At 39.4% G+C, this 24,415-nt stretch overlaps 1 protein-coding gene across 5 annotated transcripts in view; it reads left to right on the top strand.

Annotated features, from left to right (window-relative positions):
• Window positions 1–17,363, top strand: part of ACSL6 (acyl-CoA synthetase long chain family member 6) — a 118,147-nt gene extending 100,784 nt beyond the window's left edge. For all 5 annotated transcript variants that reach the window (XM_070739281.1, XM_070739280.1, XM_070739279.1 and 2 more), the window contains exons 15-21: window positions 473–545; window positions 1,033–1,121; window positions 6,317–6,433; window positions 9,076–9,219; window positions 9,717–9,818; window positions 13,921–13,992; window positions 16,604–17,363. In XM_070739281.1, coding sequence (XP_070595382.1) covers window positions 473–545; window positions 1,033–1,121; window positions 6,317–6,433; window positions 9,076–9,219; window positions 9,717–9,818; window positions 13,921–13,992; window positions 16,604–16,744 — 738 coding nt within the window. In that variant the 3' untranslated portion in view covers window positions 16,745–17,363. The remainder of the gene's footprint in view (window positions 1–472; window positions 546–1,032; window positions 1,122–6,316; window positions 6,434–9,075; window positions 9,220–9,716; window positions 9,819–13,920; window positions 13,993–16,603) is intronic.
• The last annotated feature ends 7,052 nt before the right edge of the window (window positions 17,364–24,415 follow it).

The following is a 24,415-nucleotide window of genomic DNA, read 5'->3' as shown; positions in this document are numbered from 1 at the left end:
ATCCAAAAACTTTTTCTACCCCACTTTCTTAGTTTATAAGAAGAAAGAACATTACCCACAGGGGTGGGCTGCTAAGGTGGAACGGTGACGTGTGCTCGCCCCCGTGGCTCTGAGTGCTAGTGGAGTCCATGTGCGCAAAAAACCACGCTGAAACACAGGCGCACCTGTGCCTCCGTGCACGATTCTGCTACCTGCGCAGTTGCAGTAGCAGAATTGCGCTGGACTCTGCTAGCATTCAGAGCCATGGAGGCAAACACACGTTACCGTTCCACCTTAGCAGCCCACCTCTGATTAACCACTATTTATAATTTTTGTATTTCAAGAACCAAAGGTTTGGCTCATGCAGGGGCAATATCAGTGACTCTGAATGATAGAATTTTCCCTTCTGAGCACAGCAGAGAACTTTACTTCTCCCAGTTTTTAAATAAAATGCTAACGTTAGTGTCTTGTTTAAACAACGTTTCTTTGACAGGTTTATGAGGGCTATGGTCAAACCGAATGTACAGCCGGGTGTACCTTCACCACTCCGGGAGATTGGACATCAGGTAACAACGAGGCAGGAGCTTCATAAAAGACAGGTGAATGTGGTCATGTAAGGTTGAAAGCACCAAGACCATAATCCTAAAACATGCTGGCTTGCAGGACCATTTATCTATTTAGGCTCCTTTAATATCCTCTGCCAAACAGGCAAGTTCTTTTTAAAACCAATCAATAATTTACCTCCAGTGGAAAGTATAAGTAATGTTAAGCAAAATATTGTTACGTAAATCATGTAGCTTGCTGGGATCCTAGCTTCAATATTTGTGATAAATTGCAGGTCTATTTCTGTACTGCCCCCCCCCCCTTCAGGGAGAGACAAACCGTGGGCTGCTTCCTCTACCAATATCACTGTGAGATATTGTAATTAATTCTTTTCACTCAATTACCCATACCTGACTTAACTATTTCATTAATATGCAGATAGCTATGTGATAATCTGCTGTGGCTTTTACTTTTTTAAGAGAAGAAAACCACATATTTCTTAATTTTCAGGCCACGTTGGAGCACCTCTGCCTTGCAATTTAATTAAACTGGTGGATGTTGAAGAATTGAATTACTTTTCTTCCAAAGGAGAGGGCGAGGTAATGTGTGTATAGTATTGGTACTTCTTCATTTCTGTTTCTTAGTTACAGATTTAAACGCAACATTTATTTTAAATAAGAGCTGTAGAATAGGAAATAGAGCATTTCAAAATATGTTCCATTAAACTTGTTTGAAAATGAATTTGCTAAAAGTAAAGCAAATGGTCAAGTCATGTACTTAACATTATTTTTAAAAGGTTTTTATGATCCTCTTGATAGTAACAAGAATGTTCCTAACAGATACAGAAGGAACATGGATTGCTCTCTGTAGGTTTTAGGGTGGCCTATTATATCTTCCTGCATTAATGAAAGTCAGTGCTTTCATGCTTTCTTATTGTAGTGCAGTGTTTCTTAATTTCTTTTCTCACTGCACCCTTTCCACTTTTAAAAATTATTTGGGCAGGATCCCCAAAAGAGCTTGTGTTTTTATGAGTTATATTTATTAATATTAATTTTTTAAATTGATGAATTTGTGGAATGTTTGTTGAATTGTATAAAAAATGGCATTAAATCCATTAGATATTAACATATGTACTATATTTTATTCACAAATAAATCCATTTAACAAATAAAATAATAATAATAAATGTGACCTTGTTTTACATTTTTGCAGGATATATTCAGTACCTGGCAAATATTTTTGATTTTGCAGACTTCTGAGAGGGTTTTGGGGTACCCCCAGGACTTTTCTGGGCACTTTAAGAAATATAGGAATCCCTTTTGCTTTTGTTGCTCCAGAACTGGTTCTCTGAAAGTAATGTCAAAAAAGGAGTCAATATGGAACCTCCCTGGCCTGGTTGTACTCACACTGGGCTATGGTAGCCAGTTACCTGCCCCCCTACCTGCTTGCAAGTTCCTTGAGACTTGCAATTTCCTGCCAGCCTCCCCCACTGAGATTGCTTTTTGGAAGTAAACAGGAGGTTACCAGGAGGACCTTGCTTAATGATGGCAATAGGAACTTCTGGGACTGCCATTGCTAAGCCATGCAGTGACATGATATTGCATGTTATAACTTCATTGTTTAGTGATGGAAATTCTAGTCCCAATTACCATTGTTAGCCAAGGTCCATCTGCATAATAGTGATAATAGGGGTGAGGTATCACCAATAGGCTGATGACACCCAGTTATATATCTCTACCCTGTGTCAGTTCAGTGAAGCAGTGGATATGATGTACTGGGGCCTGGAGGCTGTGAGGGTCTGGATGGGAGTTAACAGGCTCAGACTTAACCCCTACAAGACTGAGTGGCTGTGGGTATTGTCTCTGAAAGACTATATCGACTATCCACTCCTTGGTTCTGAAGGGGGAAAACTCATAGCTAGACCAGAATCTTTAGACCAACAGCTGTAGCTAGGGGGACCTTTGCACAGGTTCGCCCACTGCACTAATTGTGACCCTACTTGGATCAGGAGGCTCTTCTCACAGTCACTCATGCCTTGTCACCTCACGGCTAGATTGCAACACGTTCTACATGGGGCTACCCCTGAAGAGTATTTGGGGTAGCCCCATGTAGAACAGTTGATCCAGATGGCAGCCACACAAGCTGTTGTGGGTGCACCTACATACACCTACATTATAGCAATCTTCCAAAGACTGAACTGGCTCCTGATTGGTCTCCAAATGCAATTCAAGGTGTTGGTAATTACCTTTGAAGTCTTATATGGCTTAGGGCCAGACTATCTTTGAGACTGCCTTCTACCACATAGCTCCCAGCGACCGGTAAGGGCCCACATAGTTGGCCTTCTCCTGGTCCCGTCAGCTAAACAGTGTCGGCTGGCAGGTCCGTGGGGGAGGGCCTTCTTTGTGGCTGCTCCGACTCTGGAACCAGTTACCTCCTAAGATCTGGACTACACCCACTTTATTGGCCTTCCGGAAAGGGGTAAAGACCTGGCTTTTCCAGCAGGCTTGGGGCCATTGAGCTGATGGGGGTAACCATCGAGATCCGGCCATAAATGGTATACAGTGATCCCTCGATTAGCACGGTCTCGATTAGCGCGAAACGCTGCAACGCGGTTTTTCAAAAAATATTAATTAAAAAAATAAAATATTAAAAAATAAAAAATAAGTCCACGCTAGTTCTCTCTCTCTTTCTCTCCCTGTTGCCGGCGTGGTATATGAGAGAGAAAGAGAGAGGCAGAGGTCGGGCACATTACCGGGAGGTGGAGGCGGCGTGGGGACGCTGGGTGCCGGGGACACCGAGGAGGGGGTGGACGTCAACTGCGGGCGGGAGGAAAGCGAATGCCACGGGGCTGGGCTCGGCTCCCCCCTCGGCTCCCCCCTCGGCTCCCCCCCTTACCAGCCCCGCCGCGGAAGGCTCCATTCTGTTCCCTGAATGGAGACCGCCGGCCACTCAATCGGGCCGGCAGGGAACAGAATGGAGCCTTCCGCGGCGGGGCTGGTAAGGGGGGGAGCCGAGGGGGGAGCCGAGCCCAGCCCCGTGGCATTCGCTTTCCTCCCGCCCGCAGCCGACTGATCGTGGGCTCCTTCGCAACCTCGGAGAGCTTCCTGGTTTTCGTGAGCTTTCATGCCCTGGAAGCTCTCCGAGGTTGCGAAGGAGCCCACGATCAGTCTCGGCTGCGGGTGGGAGGAAGGCGAATCCCCCGTGGGCTCCGTTACATCTTCCGCTGCCAGCCAGGCCATGCTGGCGGCAGCGGAACAATCGCTGGCTGTCAACTTTTCTTTTTAAAACTGGGCAGGAGCTGACTTGCCTCCCCAGTGCTAAAAAGAAAAGTTGACAGCCAGCGCTGCGACTGACGGAATGCTGAGCCTCCCGTTTTCTCTCCCCCCCCCTCACCCCTTCGCCTCCCTGTGTTCCTAGGAGAAGTGCTGGGGATTGAGGCAAGACAGACCTTCTGCTCCTCACCAGCACTTCTCCTAGGAACAAAGGGGGGCGAAGGGGCGAGGGGGCGGAGAGAGAACGGGAAGCTCAGCATTCCGTCAGCCGCAGCGCTGGCTGTCAACTTTTCTTTTTAAAACTGGGCAGGAGCTGACTTGCCTCCCCAGTGCTAAAAAGAAAAGTTGACAGCCAGCGCTGCGACTGACGGAATGCTGAGCCTCCCGTTCTCCCCCCCCCCCACCTCGCCCCTTCCGGTTTCGGCGTTCGGCAACGGAGTCCGGTGCTGGGGCCATGCGGGGCCGCTCATCCAGGGGGGCGTGGACTGGCAAGCGGCAAGCGGCAAGTGATCTGGCGGGAAGACCAAGGGAAGGTTCCTTCAGCCGCCCAACACCTGATCCGCTCCGCAGCGCGGCAACGGGGAAACCCCATCTTCAGCTCCTCGCTGCTTCCGCGCTGCGGAGCAGATCAGCTGTTGGGCGGCTGAAGGAACCTTCCCTTGGTCTTCCCCGCTGCCCACACGCAAACTCCACCATCTGCGCATGTGCGGCCATGAAAAAAATGGCGCACATGCGCAGATGGTGTTTTTACTTCCGCATCCAGTATAACACGGAAATCGGTTAGCGCGGGAGGTCTTGGAACGTAACCCCCGCGCTAACCGAGGGATCACTGTACATGTGTTTAAATGTTGTATTTAAATTATTGGGATGTTTTATATTTTTGGTTCTGAGCTGCCTAGAGTCCCTAGAGAGTTGGGCAGCATAAAAATGGAATGAATGAATGAATGAATGAATGAATGAATGAATGAATGAATGAATGAATGAATTATGGAGCAGAGAACAGCTGTTCATCTTTTATCAGGGTTAGATCATTATTTATTACAGTTTGGCACACAGTCAGCTATATGTTTAGCCTGGATTCAGATTTTTATTCACATTGAATCCTCAAGGACCTGGGATAGACAGATGTGGAAATTGATGATATTAATGTGTTTACAGTGATGGTGAACCTTTTTTTCCTTTGAATGTTGAAAAAGTGTGTATGTATGCTATTGCGCATGCGCGATTGCCCACACCCATAATTCATTGCCTGGGGAGGGTGAAAACACCTTCCCCCATCCCCTCGAGGCCCTCAGGAGGCCAAAAACAGCCTTTTCCCAAGTCCTGTTGAGCCCAGTAGGCTCGTGTTTCGCTCTCCCCAGGCTCCAAAGGCATCCCTGGAGCTGGGGGAGGATAAAAATGCCCCCCCCAGAGGCTCTCTGGAAGCCAAAGAAAGCCCTCCCAGAGCCTCTGTACAAGCCAAAAATCAGCTGGCCAGCACACACATGCATGTTTGAGTTGACTAGGGCAACAGCTCACGTTCCAGCAGATATGGCTCCGTGTGCCGCTTGTGGCATCCGTACCATAGGTTCGCCATCACTGGTGTATTATCATTATTATCATTATTGACATATATTAATTCGACCTCACCCTATTCCTAAGAGGTCTTTAAGGGGTGTGCATATAAGCGCACAAGCGTGCCTACCATCCCTGTCCTAAGGTTCCCTTTTATTTGTGTCTATTTCATGTATTCATACTTATGCTTATATTTATATTTATATAATCTTTCCTCCATACTAACCTACCCAGCTTTCATGCTCTGGGGAATCCAGAGTATGATACCATGGTATTTTGAGACTGAAGGATGCCAATGCAATTTATACCTGTTATCTAATACATGCCTGATGAAAATAAAAATACAAAAAAATACCAATTAAAGGCATCATCACAGGATGTAAAGCTGCCTTTTGTAATTGATTGCTGGTGATTTTGTCAATGCCAGAGATGTTCAAGTGGTGCTCCAGCTTTATTATTTTTATTATTATTTATTAAACTTGTATGGCATATTGATTAGTACTACCATGTTTTCCCAAAAATATGACCCTGCCTTATTTTATTTTATTGAACCCTGAAATAAGCATTAATTATAAATAAGCCATATTGTCAGTCGGGCTTATTAGCAGGGGATGCCTTGTTTTGGAGAAAACAGGATAGTTTGATTTCTATCAAAATTTATTTATAATACTTCTACTTTGCAAAATTCAAACAACTTTTGGCAGCTTACGGGCAATGGTGAATAAGGTTGACAGCACTGGTTTGCTGGAAGCAGTTGGGGATGCCATCCGAAATAAATGCTTGAAGTCTCCTTACAGTCTGCAAATGCTTCTTTATGGGAGATTGCCATATGAGTCTCTTATCCCAACAGCACATAACCTAATTACTTCTCATTACAAAAATGTTTGCTTCACATCCAGCAGCTGTTTTGTAAACAGTAAACTGTTTACTACTCTTACTGTTAAGCAGCATGTTGATCTCTCTTTCAGATCTGCGTCAAAGGTCCCAATGTTTTCAAGGGCTACTTAAAAGATAAAGAAAGAACAGCTGAAGCCTTGGACAAGGATGGCTGGCTTCATACAGGAGACATTGGAAAGTGGCTGTCTGTATGTATTGAACCGCTAATGTTTCATTACTGCATTAAGAATAACGTTGAAAAGCGACATCTTCATTGATTTGAGACATTTTTGGAAATAATAAAGGGAATAAGTTGGCATCACTGTTTATGTATATATAGATGATGAGATACTGTAATGTAGGAGGTTGTCAGGGTTTCTCCAAGGAGATTTGAGTTTAACTTGTTCACCTTTTTCAGGTTGTTGTTATTTGTTCACTTTATGGTCATTTCTCCATGAGCTCTGTCAAAAGGGTGGGAAGCACCCTTCATTGTCTCCCCAATTCCAATCTTACGAAGTTAGTTGACTGAAAGAGACTGACCACATGACCAACTCTCTATGGCCGAGGATGGATTAGAACCTAAATCTCTCCAGTCTTCCTGCAAACTTAGCCACTATAACACATTGTCTCTCTTGAGGGATCTTCAGAGAAAAGACAGACTATTGATGTGATTGAATACAGTGTAAATTGTGATCCCCAAATCATTTACTAGATGGAAAGCCTCATTCATAAGATATAATTCTTTTCTGTTAAGTAATGCTGCCAGTTTTCCTAAACCACGAAGATAATTTTAGCTTCTCTTACCATTCAGGTTGGTGGACCTCGACTCCGATTGGATAACAGAGTCAACTGACAACAAGTCAGTCGAGGTGACTGGGGCCCGTACTTGTCCATCTGTCTGGGAAGAGTTTGATCTGGTGACACCTGATGAAGTGGACGAGGCCATTGGAGCTGTGATTTCCTCCACCTGCTTACTGGATCCGTGTCCCTCCTGGCTGGTTTCGGCCAGCAGGGAGGTGACACGGAGCTGGGTCCAGGAGATGGTCAACGCTTCTTTGGGGAGGGGGTCCCTCCAGGCTTCCTACAAGGAGGCACTTGTGCGCCCCCTCCTCAAGAAGTCTTCCCTGGACCCAGCCATTCTCAACAACTATCATCTAGTCTCCAACCTTCCCTTTATGGGGAAGGTTGTTGAGAAGGTGGTGGTGCTCCAGCTCCAGCGGTCCTTGGAAGAAGCCGGTTATCTAGGCCCTCAGCAGTCAGGATTCAGGCCCGGCTACAGCATGGAAACTGCTTTGGTCGCATTGATGGATGACCTCTGGCGGGCCCGGGACAGGGGTTTATCCTCTGTCCTGGTGCTTCTCGACCTCTCAGCGGCTTTCGATACCATCAACCATGGTATCCTTCTGCGTGGGCTGGAGGGGTTGGGAGTGGGAGTCACTGTTCTTCAGTGGTTCTCCTCCTACCTCTCCGGTCAGTCGCAGTCAGTGTTAGTGAAGGGTCAGAGGTCAACCTCTAGGCTTCTATCTTGTGGGGTGCCTCAGGTGTTGGTCCTCTCCCCCCTGCTATTTAATATCTAATGAAACCGCTGGGCAAGATCATCCAGGGGCATAGGGTGAGGTATCATCAGTAGGCCGATGATACCTAGCTGTACATCTGTACCCCATATCCAGTCAGTGAAGCAGTGGAAGTGATATGCTGGTGCCTGGAGGCTGTTAGGGTCTGGATGGGTGTCAACAGACTCAAACTCAACCCTGATAAGAGGGAGTGGCTGTGGGTTTTGCTTCCAAAGGACAATTCTATCTGTCCGTCCATCACCCTGGGGGGGGAATTACTGACTCTCTTAGAGAAGGTCCGCAACTTGGGCATCCTCCTCGATCCACTGCTTACATTAGAGAACCATCTTTCAGTTGTGGTGAGGGGGGCGTTTGCCCAGGTTCGCCTGGTACACCAGTTGCAGCCCTACTTGGACCTGGAGTCACTGCTCACAGTCACTCATGCCCTCATCACCTCAAGGTTCGACTACTGTAATTCTCTCTACATGGGGCTACCTCTGAAGAGTGTTTGGAAATTTCAGATTGTGCAAAATGCAGCTGTGAGAGCAATCATGGGCTTCCCCAGGTATGCCCATGTCACATCAACACTCCGCAGTCTGCATTGGTTGCCGATCACAATTCAAAGTGTTGGTTATGACCTTCATGGCATCGGACCAGAATATCTCCGAGACTGCCTTCTGCCGCACGAATCCCAGCGACCGGTTAGGTCCCACAGAGTTGGCCTTCTCCAGGTCCCGTTGACGAAACAATGTTGTCTAGCGGGACCCAGGGGAAGAGCCTTCTCTGTGGCAGCCCCGACCCTCTGGAACCAACTCCTCCCGGAGATTAGGATTGTCCCTCACCCTCCTTGCCTTTCGCAAACTCCTTAAAACCCACCCCTGCTGTTAGGCATGGGGAAATTGATTCCCCTGGGCCGTTTACGTATGGTGTGTATGAGACGTATGACTGTTTTTTAAGGGTTTTAAATTGTTTTTAACTATTGTATTTGTACGGTTTTGTTGTTGTGAGCCGCTCCAAGTCTCCGGAGAGGGGCGGCATACAAATCTAAATAAATAGATAGATGGATGGATGGATGGATGGATGGATGGATAGAGGGAGAGAGATAGGTAGGTAGGTAGGTAGGTAGGTAGATAGATAGATAGATAGATAGATAGATAGATAGATAGATAGATAGATAGATAGATAGATAGATAGATAGATAGATAGATAGCCAAAATATAAAATAAGTTCAAAATTATTGCCTAGCAATTTTTCTTGGAACAAGATAATTGGGTGTTTTGTTTTTTGTGTACTCACAGAATGGGACACTCAAAATCATCGATAGAAAAAAACATATATTTAAATTGGCTCAGGGAGAATACATTGCACCAGAAAAAATTGAAAACATCTACATTCGTAGTGAACCTGTCTCCCAAATATATGTGCACGGAGATAGCTTACAGGTAACTATTGGCATTTTAGTCAAGTTCCTCTTCCTGTTTTATAATTTGAAATGTCTATTCTGACTTCCTGTAAAGTTAAGTAAAGAAGATAGCTATTTTCTTCTGTGGTACACTACTTCCGTATTACGAGTGTGGCATAGTTGTCTCACGATAATTACTGTATTTGTTTTCTGTTCACCTATATGAAATATAGGTATGCCTAGTATAATGTGGAGAATGGATATTGACTGATGGTGCCAGAAGTCTTCTGGAATAAGTTCAGTTATTAGAAACTGCTATTTTGCTGATGAAAGAGGCATTTCAGAATAAGTAGCAAGTGGAGGTGTGCAAACATTTTTAATTTGAAATGACCCATTTCAGTTGTTTTGAGCATGAAGCATCTGTTTTCATTTAATACATCTGCTTTTATTTAATAATAGCTGGTTTAACCATTTTGGAACCATGGGACTAAACTGAAAAGCTGGGTCGCAAATACGGCTTCCATTTTTACCTTGCAGGCCTTTCTGGTGGGGATAGTTGTACCAGATGTTGAAATCATGCCAGGCTGGGCCAAGAGAAAGGGCTTTGATGGAACGTTTACACAACTTTGCAGCAATAAGGTACATGTTCTTCTGTCTGTGCTTTCTAGTCCAAATATACAAGTTCAATGCTCCTTTAGCAAGAGTATGCAAATAAGAGGCACAGATGAAAATTTTAATTGGATTTCCCAGGTACTATAAAGTAATATAAAGAATTTTATGAGAGGCAGATTTTGTTAAAATGAAGAGTGCAACATGATAACATGTAAAAATTTCCTAAGAATGGGAAGGAGATTGGGTATATTATGGAGAACATAATGTAAGAAGGGTCATATATATGTAGTTGTACATGTCAAATGTTTGAAACACCATTCATGCTTTATGAGTTAATACCTGATGTCATAATAGTAGTGCAACTTAAAATATTTCACATACCAGAGCTTACAAAACTTTTGCCAGACCCATCCTCGAATACAGCTCATCTGTTTGGAACCCATATCGCATCTCAGACATTAACACCCTTGAAAATGTCCAAAGATACTTCACCAGAAGAGACCTTCACTCCTCCAGTCGAAACAGAATACCCTACGAGACTAGACTTTCAATCCTGGGCCTAGAAAGCTTAGAACTAAGATGCCTTAAACAAGATCTAAGTATTGCGCACAAGATCATATGCTGCAACGTCCTGCCTGTCGGCGACTACTTCAGCTACAACCACAACAACACAAGAGCACACAACAGATTTAAACTTAATATTAACTGCTCCAAACTTGACTGTAAAAAATATGACTTCAGTAACTGAGTTGTCGAAGCGTGGAACTCATTACTCCATAGTGTCATCCCCAAACCTCCAACACTTTACCCTTAGATTATCTACGGTTGACCTATCCAGATTCCTAAAAGTTCAGTAAGGGGCGAGTACAAGTGCACTAGAGTGCCTTCCATCCCCTGTCCTATTGCTCTCCTATATCTCCTATACCTTTCTTCTATTCCTATATCTCTTCTTCTATTCTTTCATTGATATGTTCTATTACTATACTGTATCTTCTTTTCTATTATTTCTTAGATATATTTTACTATGAATATCTCCTCTATAACCTTCATCATGTATTTTACTATGTGTATATAGATATATACCCACTAAAACCCTCATTGTGTATTGGACAAAATAAATAAATAAAAATAAATAAAAAATAAATGTAGGAGGCTACCTAACTCCAGAATGACTGTAGATAACTATCAAAACCAAAAATCAATAGAAGTAGAATCTGAAACTTTCAGTCAATATCCCATATTAAAAGCAATCAACAGAGCTCCATTCCCAAAGCTTGGGAGAACAATTGGAGCATGGAAACTTTATTAGACTGGGAGCTACTGGATTAATGAATAGGTATCATTCTGGAGGGCAGGTGTTGTAATAAGAGACGGCATGTTTCCTGGACCTGATTAAATGCCACGGCTTAATTCAAGGGACTTGAAGTATAACCAAGTCTGCTCTGGATTCTGTAATTAGAATTCTGTAGTAAAATGTAGGTGGTTTCATCGAATTCCATTTTAAGAAAGGTTATGTATCTATGGTACACCTGCTGTTGACGACATTGCACATATCCTCTTTGGTTGCAAACTATATTCTGCAGAAAGGAGAATTTTAGATTCTTATTTAAAAACTAATTGGGACACTCAAAAGAAACTGTGTTTTTGCAGGAAATGAACCTGCATCACTAGTAAGACTGCACTCTTTATGATGATGATGGTGATGATGATATCATTCAATCATGTCTGACTCTTGGCAATTCTGTGGGTCAGGTTTTTCCACATCTTCTGATTTTACACTGCTTGAGTTTCTCTATGCCATGACTGGAGTCAGCTTTGATGATGTCCAGCCATTGTTTTTTGGCCTGATTTCCTTTTACTGCTAACTCTTCCCTGCATAATTGCTTTCTCCAGTGAATCCCGTCACCTAAACAAAATAAGGTGATTTTTCCCCCCTTCTAATGACACGCCTGATGTTACATGCTCCAGTACTTGGTTGTTGGCTACTGTTGCTGTCCAAGGACTCTATATCAATGGCTATTTCAGAGAGGACAGACTATTTAGGACAGGTTGGGGTTAAATATAGGGGTGACAAATTATTGTAAATAGCTTCTGTTGTTATCTTTGTATTGGTATTTATATTGGTTTTATACTTTTCATATGGTCAGATGACTAAATCAAAAAAGATTCTATATTCTATTTCACCCCATCCCACTCTACCCCGTTAGTGTAGACACAGCTGCTCTCAACAGATCAGATGTAAAATACAGTATAAGGCAATGTTCGGCCGAGCTCTCTGCACGAGCCCCTAATTAAATGCAAAGGTAGCAAAAGCAGACACACACACGTGAAAAGTCAAGAATACTGTCTTTATCCAAAGGAAAAAAAAGCAAAACACCTTTTGGTAGTCAAAGGGCTCACCTTCAAAGCAAACAGACTTGAATGCCGTGGGAAAAAAACTCTCAAAGCAATTAACAAGTAGCTGTGAAGTCGTCACAGCTACTCTCCTTCAAACGGTTTCCAACGTTTGACTATGATTTAAGTTCAGAGTCCTGATATCAAAGCACAGAGTCCTTGGAGAATCCGGAGAGTAAAGCCACATCCACTATCACGAACAGATAATCTTCCACATTGAGAGGCCGGCACACTGCCCATTTAACAGCAGCCCTAATTAGTTGAACCACACTCAACCACAGGTGAATTATCATAATCTCTTGTAATACCTATGTAGCTGCTCTTTTCTATTCATGGCCCTTCGCCTGCGTATGTCAATAACTGCTTCTTCATCAGAGTCCAGCGAAGATGAGGATGAATTGCTTCCTAATGGGCTGCCTGCCATGACCCCCTCTGAGGGTCCCATTTCACAGTCACTCCCTGCTTCCGACGATACTTCGCTGTCCGAAGCAGTCGGCAGTAAAACAGGCCTTTGACACTGGGAGGATTCACCCACATCCACCCCCACAGTCCTTGGGGCAGGAGCTGGCCCAGAGCCAACCACAACAAGGCAACTTCTTCCATTCTGCAAGGAACAAAATGGAAAAAGCCAGATGAGGCCAGTATCATAGTCAGGGATATATATATATATTAAAAAACTTTGTGAAAGTTAGAAAAATTCAAACATTTCTGACTGGTCATTTGAATTTAGGACAGGTAATGAGAAAGCAAATGCATAGTTAAGAATAGTTAAGTATGGATTACAGGCAACTTAAAAAAGATTTTTTTAATTAAAGTTGTTAATTTTTAATAATGAAAGCTATGTAACATTTAGAGAATGAATAAAAGAAATTTAAAAAATGAATACATAAAAAAGAAAGAGAAAAATACAAAGAAGCAATTTCCAATTTAATAGCAGTTATAAATGCCTTTACTGTATATTTTACTTTCTTAAGATTACATCATAATTTCCTTCTTTCCATAAGCTAGCCTTTGTAACAGTCAAACCCAGAAATGTGCAAGTTCTTTTTTTGTTTTTTTTATTTCTGCAGCAAAAATTCAATGAGGGGTTTCCAGTCAGTAATAAATGAACTCATTGTCCTTTCCTAATCAGACAAATCATTCTTGCCATCTGCTAGTTCCATCATATTTACCAACTATCCCCCCACTGTGGGTATTTCAGAATATTTCCATTTTTGTGCATATAATAGTCTTCCAGCAGTTATCAGTATAACAAATCATGTTCCTAACTTTTTAAAAAAGGAAACAATACCTAAAACTGAGGTTGGTTTAATTTTCAAATTCAGCAAAAACATGTGATAAACACACACATTTCTATGCCACCCTTCTCAACTTACTCATAAACATGCATGCTTGAAAGATAAAGATAAAGGGGTCTTTTTGGACATCTAATTGGGTTTTGGGACATTTCTTTTTTATTGGGCAAGGAGATACCACCCTTAATTCAATCAATTAAAGGCCTCAGCAAGTGATGGGAGAATGAAGTCAGAATTAACAATTGGTAGAACCTGTGTGCAGAATAGGTGGGATTTAAAGTGGTACATACCTTTTTCATTGTGCCATCCCCTGCCTTTTTCACTGCTACCAGCCCAACAAACAAGCACATAAAAAGGAGGAAATTATTTGAATATTAATATTCTCTTGTTGCTGTATTGAGCCTCATGGCTATAAATAGGTGTCTTGTGTTCTTATTTAGGAACTGAAAGATGCTATAATGGAAGATATGGTACAATTAGGAAAACAAAGCGGACTTTATTCATTTGAACAGGTATGTACTGGAAAAAACATTGATGACTAAAATGAGATGGACTCCTTTTTGAGATGAATAGGAGGGGATTTTAGCATGCATTATTTAAACCCTCACATGCGTCACTGTGCTTTGTGGTTCAGCGATATATTCATTGATATTTCTATTTTTATTAAAATATATTTATTTAAATTTGCGTAAGAGTCATTTTCAAAAAATGTCTTATAATAGATAGTACATATCAAAATAAGCTGAAAGCAGTTCTGGGAAGTGAGTTCAACCCCTTCATTCCTATAGCTGACCTAGAAAATAAAGCAGTTATTTTTGTTTGCTGCATAGACTACTGTATTTCCTCATACATGCATAGATATTTTTCTAACAGATTTACAGAATTCAAATAGGAGATGTTTGCTAATGGGGACTGTACATCTGTAGGGCAGAGAAAGAGAACCCATGGAGGAAAAAAAGAAAATCCTTGGAATCTAATCCCATATAGCTATGCTGGCTGGAGAATTCTGAGAGTTGAAGTCCACAAGTCTTAAAGTTGCCAAGTTTGGGGACCCCTGCCATATAAGACTTACTTGGCAGAATGTCTGGGTGCTTTCTGCGGGATTTATTCCTAAATAGATATACCGGTATTCAGAATTGCATAGAGGGTTGCCAGAAATCTCCCCTATGATTTATTGATGTTTTATTTATTTATTAAATTTATAAGCTGCCCAAGTGCATAAAATATTTTGCATGGTATGCAGAGCCAGATTAAGCCAACTGATGCTCTATCCACATCCCCACAATGGTGCCCCTCACTGGAAGTAATAAATGTGATATATGATAAGACCTTTAAACCAGGGAAAGGTAACTGTTGAACACATAATTAATTTCAGTGCTAAAAATTGAAAGTATTTTTTTAAATATTCAACAAGCATGTTCTCCTGGGACAGTTCCTATGCAGCTAAAAGTAAAAACATAGAAGTCTGACGGCAGAAAAAGACCTCATGGTCCATCTAGTCTGTCCTTATACTATTTTTCTTGTATTATATCTTAGGATGGATATATGTTTATCCCAGGCATGTTTAAATTCAGTTACTATGGATTTACTGACCACGTCTGCTGGAAGTTTGTTCCAAGCATCTACTACTCTTTCAGTAAAATAATATTTTCTCACATTACTTCTAATCTTTCACTCAACTAACCTCAGATTGTGTTCCCTTGTTTTTGTGTTCACTTACCTATTGAAAACACTTCCCTCCTGAACCTTATTTAACACTTTAACATATTTAAATGTTTCTATCATGTCCCCCCTTTCCCTTCTGTCCTCCAAACTATACAGATTGAGTTCATTAAGTCTTTCCTGATACGTTTTATGCGTAAGACCTTCCACCATTTTTGTAGCCCGTCTTTGGACCCGTTCAATTTTATCAATATCTTTTTGTAGATGAGGTCTCCAGAAGTGAACACAGTATTCCAAATGTGGTCTCACCAGCGCTCTATACAGCAGGATCACTGTCTCCCTCTTCCTGCTTGTTATACCTCTAGCTATGCACCCAAGCATTCTACTTGCTTTCCCTACTGCCTGACTGCACTGTTCACCCATTTTGAGACTGTCAGAAATCACTACCCCTAAATCCTTCTCTTCTGAAGTTTTTGCTAGCACAGAACTGCCAATACAATACTCAGATTGAGGATTCCTTTTTCCCAAGTGCATTATTTTACATTTGGAAACATTAAACTGCAGTTTCCATTGCTTTGACCACTTATCTAGTAAAGCTAAATCATTTGCCATATTACAGATGCCTCCAAGTATCTTTGAATTGTTCTCAGGCCACAGAACATTTTTGTTATGATGATGTTTAAATGTATTTTTAAAAGCCTGTTCAAAGGATATGTGAAATACCAAGTCAGAGCATGAGCAAAAATTATTTATTCTTTATAAAATAGATTTAATATGGCCCATGAACTCAAACAGTAGCATTCTAAGTAGTATACAGCACAAAACACAAACAATAAATCAAAACCATATAACATTAAACATGCACAATAAATAAATATTAGCTGCAGTTCAGTTTTTTTGTGTAACTATACCAAGGGTTGTGGACTTTGAGGGAATATGAAGCAGACTCTTTTGGATAAGAGCTTTTACTCACAGGGAAGATTGCAGATTCCTAAATTAAAAGGTAAAATTGGTAGCAAAATAAAGTTAAACTTATTTATGTAGGAAAATCTGGGAAACAGGAGTGAAGCAAATGATCTCGGGTTTAAGCAGTCTAAAATGAATGTATACCTCACCCAAAATAAATGTAACAGTTGGACTCACTTTTCAACAAAATAATTGTCAACTCTGTCAATGATTATGCAATAAAAATAAAGCATAAACTGCAGATCAAAAGGGCTTGCTTCATACAAAACCAGAAAAAAAAACCATTTTCATATTTCATCAATTGGACTCTGCCTGTAATTTTTGTTAGAAAGGTTGTAAGTTATACAGTATTTGCTTTGCCTGATAAAATCCACAATTTATCGGCAAATTTCAAGAAGCAACCAAGCAGAGTTTTCAGATTAGGGTTTAGTTTAGTTTTTCCTTCTGATCCTTTTATACCTAATTTTATTTATTTCTTTTTTAAAAAAAATTCAGGTTAAAGCGATTTCCATCCACTCTGAAATGTTCACAGTTCAAAATGGTTTGTTGACGCCTACTTTCAAAGCCAGGCGACCAGAACTGAGAGAATACTTCAAGAAAGAAATAGAAGACCTTTATTCAAGTATCTCCATCTGACAGCACAGGAAGGTTCTTCAGAATAATGTACTCTGTAGCAATATTAGGATAATTTTGAAAATGGGAAGGATGCAATTGACATGAATAAGCATCTGACTTTCTACATGAGCCTTCTGCTGTCTGAAGACATGGTCACTGAATAATACCTTGCCATCTAGTTCTAGGTCCTAGAAGATTGCATAGCCCATACTGGACAACCATTAAACTTTTTAAAAGTTCCACTTCTTGAAAGTATTTGACAGGCCTTTCTTTATTAATGCGTGCAAAACTCCCTTAGCAAACAGAAAAGAAATCTGCTTTTTGTGTGACGCTCCTCTAAATCTGGATTCAGCCGTGCGATCTGTAGGATTTCCAGATGTCTCTCTGGATGGGTACTACTAAGAACTCTTTAGAAGCAGGAAGTTCTTGCCCTGATTCACAGGTACACATAATGCACGCATCTTTTTTTAGGAGTTTGTCCTCCCAAGTACCACTGAGTGCATATGTAACCAAGAATTCCTCATTGCAACTGAGCTCTTAAAATTCCAGGGAGATATCTGACAAAGGCTAGTAATCTACCTCAAATATTCTTTGATGCTCAAAGCCACAATAAACCTATTAACCTGATACAGAACTGAAAGCTGGAATTGTGTAATTGTTCTTTAAATGGCAGCTGTTATGGTCTGCATAGCAAAGTTGAATTTGTTGGGAGTAATCAATTCACACACAGGAATAACTTGTATTTCATATGCATTAAATGTGCTGAACCTAGTGCCACATGCTAGATGAATAGTAACTTGTGATTGTCACTATAGGGCCTCACACTTTCCAAAATGTACGAGACTTGTTTACTGGACACACTGTTGAAAGATGTTGATTGCTTTCTATATTGGCAGCTACCCAACTGAAATTTATAAAAGGAAATCTAGTTTTTGTGAACACACCATATAAATTTCGTTTATGCCTTCTGTTCTAAATATCCCCCCCTTATTTAACATAAGAATGCGGCGACTGAGTGCCTGTTTTCCCTTTGCATTGCTTTAGATTACACAACAGCATCTTGAGCAGTCTCACTTATGTAAAGATTGCTGAGATTATTGCGGTCCTAATATTTAGCAAAAATGCAAGGCCTCAGCGTTCTAGCCATTGACAAGCTTTTTCAAGAGTTCTGGAGAAATAATTTTAAATCATATAAAGAGGATGTGGGGTTTCTAAGTCAATTGGTGGGTCTCGAGTAACAGATTTAAATTATTTTAAAGTAACCTTTCCACTTTTATCTTTGGCTGAATGTACCATATGAAAACTAGAGAACTTTTAGTCCTATATCTGAGACTTTCTGTGTTCAGCTGTGAACAATTCACTTAAATCAATATCAAAACTTCAGTGAAGAAATTAACTGTTCTTGAGAAATTACCTAACAAGAAAAAGTTGCTTGACCCATATGCATCAGACATCAGTTTTTCTGTGGAAATTGAAAACTTAATACTATTGAGTTTGATTCTACAGACTTGAAAGCAAAATCCTTTACAAATATACTAAAGAAGATATGGCGCTGTACAATTGTTAATATATTCATTTTTTTAGGCAAGTCTATTTTGTATGGTTTATTCTAAGTTCAAAGTGCTAAAGTAGTGACTGAAATTGAGTTAAATTTTGCTGGAATATTCATACCCAAAATTCAGTTGATTTTTTTTTTAATAAAAAAAGTGACACAATGAATAGATGGAAAATGTAGGTAGCACATTTATTTATATCTGGTCTATATTAACTTAAGATACTCTTAAAAAGAAATATGCCCATTTGTTGCAGTAGTCTCTTGTTGCAAAAAGTACCCTTTGTGTGTCTTCCAATCCCTTCCCTTTCTCTTCATTACCTAACTAAGAGATTTTACTTTGTACTTCAGAATTTTTTGTTCAGCTGTGTCCTCTAAACTGATCAATACCGACTGTGAAGATTAATATGGTTTGTACAAATTCCCCAAGTAGTTGCCATAGCCATACAAGTTGGGGATTATGAGAGCTAGGGTTTAGCATGGAGTATGTTTAAGACAGGCTGGTAGTTTCCTCAATCTACACTAAAAAGTGACTAGTAGTTTCATTAATTTAGATCCAAACCTATAATTTTATAATAGATAAAGGAGACTCATAATTTTTTGCATATTCTCTGCAGGAAGACATAGAAATACATCTATACACTTTTTAACTAGATTTCTGTGATGCCTGGAGATAATTATTTTAATGTTAAATTCCCAAAAACTAATATTTTGAGAAAACTGGCATACAGACTAAACTCTATTATTTTGGTTACATAAATTCAGCATTACCAGACATGTTTCACATGTTTTACTTAGAATTATAAGTACAATCATATATATTTATTAAACGTTTACCATTATTTAAAACAGTAGCTAGGAATATGTTGGGTATAATCTATCTGAATAAATTTTTGATTTGAAGAATAAATTAAGTAACATCTTAAAATGTTCTTATCAAGAGGAAATTGTTTGCTTGATTATACTTTTTTATGCAAAGTAATACATTTATTTCAGTTGTACGTCTTCCCCCAAGAGATACTGGAACTTTTTTAAAGACAATCTTAGAACATCCTAACAATCTAGTGATTAAACTGTATTCTATTGCACTCAGGATCACCTTTAAGGAACATGTTTTTTTAAAAGGGCTGAGCTGTCTGTAACTAATCAAGAAAAAGAACTTAGGCCTAATGGATAGCTTCATAAAGATGTCAAACCACAGTTCCTCATCTGAGAAAAAAATATATTCCATGTTAGTGATTATTAACAGAGGAACTGAAAATAAATCTGGCAATAATGCATAGTGTAATACCTTTTCGTGGTATTGGTTATATCTGCATCATACTATGGTTATATCTGCATCTGAAATACTATAGATTATGGCTATCCAAACTTTTGGTCTGCTTGGGCCTCACTGAGTGAAAAGGAATTGTTTTGGGTCACATATAAAATATATAATATAGTTTATGTATACAAATCATGTAATAAAGTTAAAAGGCTGCATTGCTAGCTATGTAGGGCTGCATGTGGCCCATGAGCTGTGGATTGGACAGGCCTGCTGTGGGTGGTTCTGTTCACATTTGATTGTTTTCGAAATGTGATCAAGATCTGCTGGAAAAAAGTACACCAGATAACCAAATTATCAGGGGCTCAAACCCTTTCCTTACAAGTAAATATTAGAGTATTGGAAAAATTTAGCTTAGAAAGAAGGGGGAATCATTGGTATACAAAATCATTTGTGGCAGGAAGAATTGTTTTCTCTTTTGTCAAGTCACTAAATCCAAGAGCCATCCTTTGAAGTTGATTAGAAAAAGATTTAGAACAGATTGAAAGAAACCAATTTTCTAAGCAAATAATTCACCTAAGCCTAAGGCATTTATTACTGCAAGAAACAGACTAAATTGGGTTAATGATTTTAAAGGAGGATTGGATATATTCATGGAGGACAAATGTATCTAATGCTATGAATTTTAAAGGCTCAAATGTTGGTCTCAGGATAGCTTGTGTTCAAATGGGAACAAAAGCAGGAGAGAGATATTTATCTTTTGCTCAAGAGTACCTTAGAAGTAACACACTCTGGACTAGCCTTGGTTTGAACCAGCAAGATATTCTCATAGTTAAGTGAAGGATCAAAAGATAAAAATCAACTTTGAGTCAAACCTATTCCTAGTCACTTCATAAATTTAGAACACTGCAGTTTAGGGAGTTATCACTACAGACTACTATTAGTACAGTATGAAGGATTTTTTGAAAGGGGGGGGGAATGAATTTTCAATATTTTTTTCTGATCAGGATCTGCTGGAAATGACAGTACAGTGTTCCCTCGATTGTCGTGGGGGATGCGTTCCGAGACCGCCCGCGAAAGTTGAATTTCCGCGAAGTAGAGATGCGGAAGTAAATACACCATTTTTGGCTATGAACAGTATCCCAAGCCTTCCCTTAACACTTTAAACCCCTAAATTACAATTTCCCATCCCCTTAGCAACCATTTAGATTATTACTCACCACGTTTATTTATTAAAGTTTATTTAAAAAAATGTTTTTTAAAGGCAGACAAAAGTTTGGCAATGACGTATGACGTCACCGGGCGGGAAAAACCGTGGTATGGGGGGGAAACCGCAAAGTATTTTTTAATTAATATTTTTGAAAAACCGTGGTATAGATGTTCTGCGAAGTTCGAACCCGCGAAAATCGAGGGAACACTGTAATATGAAAGTAATTGAGAAGCAAGGCTGTTTTGAGGTATGGGCTAGTGTGCAAAATAGATGCATTAGTTGAAGTCTACAGACTAAACACAAGCTCTAAAGCACAATCTGGAAGTGCTAAAGTATGCAACCCACAACTTGTCAATTCTGTACAGTAAGCAACAAAGCTGATTTATTCCTAGATTTAGAAAGTAGTGAATTCAGATGCAGTGTTCACGTGACTGGCCCAAGCACTGCTTGTTTTATGAAACCCCTGAAGTGGAGATCAATTCTTGGTGACTAAGGGCCATCTTGGCAGCAACAAAAGGTTTTGCTATTCCACTGAATGATTTTTTTAACTTACCAGCTAACCTAGAGTCCTTGTTGAAGTTTGAGACCAAGGTTGACTAGATGTTGCCCCCTGTGGAGGCTAAATGCTGTCTTTATTCATCATCACTATTACATTTGGCTGCACAGAGCTGATTTCATATAAAACCTTTCTACCTGCTGTTGAACTTATCTCAGGTGGACATCAGGTGCATTGGATATTCCTAAGTGATTTTATCTGCTCACTTGGCCCAATCTTAAAAAATGAAAATATAGAAAAAATATCTAAGGGCCTTAATCAAAATATCTAATTAAATAACCATATGTAGCTTGAGCCATTGGTGTTCAAGTGAATACATTTACATTCTGTTAAATACCATATTTATTTGAAATGCACTATTTGTTATCAACCAGTTTTATTAAGTATGTACTATTAGGGTAACATTACAACTGATGTTGAATGTCTTAGAAAAGGTCTAATTATTCCAGATTAGAATGATGTTGTAATTTGAGTCTAAAATGCTATCAATATGTTTTACAATATATCACTAGAAGCAATATTAAGGACAAAGGGAATATTTCATCAGTCTGAATTTACATACCAGTAAATTAAAATTGGGTTCATAGTGATTATGAAATCCTGGTTATAAAAGCAGCCATTCTCCCTTCAATGAATAATAGGTGGAAGTTTACTGCTTAATAACTTACAGATGCACAAGTAAATTATGTCTAGTGGATGTTTGAATGACATACTAGAACAGGGGTGTCAAAGTGGTGACCCCTGGACTGGATGCATCACACACAGGACACATCCACTCCAGTTTCACAAAGAGAAAAAATGTTGCAAAATATCACATTATGGCAATTGACACCACGAGTTTGACACCTGTGTACTAGAAATTTTGTATTAGTGTATTTGCTTTGTGATGTCATCAATTTGCAATTTGGTTGAGTGAAGAAACTGCAGGAATGAATACAAGATCAGGCTGACCTCTCACAAGAAAAATGGGCCATTCTAGTTAAAAACGATGCATAGTTTTTCATTTTAAATATAAAGCATACTACTAAAACAGCCTTTCCTCTAAAAAATCAATGAGGTTATATAGTAAAATTTAAAGCTTCACTTGGGCCATATAATATTTTGGGGGTAGGGAACCTGAACTGAAACAGGAATTTATTTTATATGAAACAGAAGTAGAAAACAAAGGTTTTTATGGCACATTGCTGGTAAGAATAACAAAATCCATTTAAAAAAAAATTAAATTATTAGTTCATATATCAGAATATAGCTTCACTTTTCTTGGAATGAATCAAATCAACTTGAAAAAAATAATCTTTGGTTTTCATTGTGTGGAAAGCACAAACTAATTATCTATATGTAAATAAACTTATGAAATGAATGTAAATTTTAGAAGAATATACTATTTTTGCATGAAATTGAGGAATTTAACAGCTGTGCTGTTGTCTCATGGAAAATATTATACAGATGGCTCATACTGTAGTTGCACATTAGTTTGCTTTCTTTACATTCCTCTCATCCAGTCTTAACTGAACTTGCACTAAAGGTAGAACTGCTGTTGCTTGGTAGAATTTACCTTAAGGCTGACAGTATGCCAGCATGCTAACTTCATTTAATGTATCATCCTTTAATTTGAACTTTCTACAATGTGGATCTGGAACAGCTAACTAGTAGAAACATCATACTTTGCTTGATGTCCTTTTATAAACCAAAATATCCTTTCATTCATTGGGAATGTTCCTCAGTAGGAAAGCAACAATGCTTTAAAAATAAAATTCCTTCAGAGTTACTGGTAACAAAGGTAGAAGGAAGCAAACTTTTTGTCATTTTGGTTGTGTTCAGTACTCCAGCAAGCAAATGTGCTGTAAAGCCTAGTTTTAAAAAGTTAAATCAATCTAAGTACTTCATGTGCCACAGGAAATCAGATGAAACAATATTGTCATTCCCCAAACTTAATCTTCTGCAGATGTGGTGGTGCTATGGCTCCCAGAAATCTTCAGCTGTATGTTAGCTGGAGAATTCTAGGTGTTTCCTAAAGGAGATGAGGCTGCACTAGAGTTATATCAATCCACATTAGAAAAAGCTGTAAAGTATAGCTTTTAGACAATTATAACGATTTCTATTAAAAATAAACGATTGAGCAAATGCACCAAATATCTATCTATCTATCTATCTATCTATCTATCTATCTATCTATCTATCTATCTATCTATCTATCCACCTATCTATCTATCTATCTATCTATCTATCTATCTATCTATCTATCCACCTATCCATCTATATCTATCTATCTATCCATCTATCCATCTATATCTATCTATCTATCCATCTATCCATCTATATCTAAATATCTATCTTTCTATCTATTGATTATTTTTACAAAAATGAGAGGATTGAGCATTCTATTTTTCCTAATTTGCTAGATAGGTTAAACAAAATAGTAAAGCAGAAAAGATTAAAAGTAGCTTCTACCAAGAGAAAGGAGACTTCATTCCTTAAGTAAGCATACTTAATATACTTAATACTGCATGAGCATATATTTTGATTTATGCTCATTTCCACATGAAGGATGCTAAAAAAAAACACCTCTGCTCACCCTTTTAACCTTAACCAAGGCATTCATTCCTGCTTTTACTATTGAAGAATTTTGCTTAACTTTACCCCCACCACCCCCAATAAATTGCTGTATTTTCTTGTTCTATTGAAGGCAAACATACAATGCAATTTTAAAAATAGGCACTTCAAAACAGTTGCAAAAGTGGTTCTGATTTTGTAGAAGCAATTAATAATTAAATAAAGGGGGGGGATCTATCCCTGAATAAATAGAGTTAGGAAACTAGTCCAAAGGAATCAAAGGAATTTGGGCTTCAACATTACTTTCAGAATTCTCCATTTCAGTCTCTACTAGCAAAATTGCCACCTGTAAACATTTCATGTTCTTGAACATTTCCACTGTTACCGTTTTCAGGGTTAATCTTCTGTCCTTCCATAATAGCATCTTTCTATTATGGCTGATACAGCAGCATTTCCAATCTGTCCAAAAGAAGCTCAGTTGGATTCCATTTTCCAGATTTGGGATTAGTCTCAACATCCTGAAGCCAAATAATGCAACTATTATGTTGGGCAATAAC

This window comes from Erythrolamprus reginae, chromosome 2, assembly GCF_031021105.1.
Source record: "Erythrolamprus reginae isolate rEryReg1 chromosome 2, rEryReg1.hap1, whole genome shotgun sequence".
NCBI lineage: Eukaryota > Metazoa > Chordata > Lepidosauria > Squamata > Dipsadidae > Erythrolamprus > Erythrolamprus reginae.
This window is presented reverse-complemented; position numbering and strand designations above follow the sequence as displayed.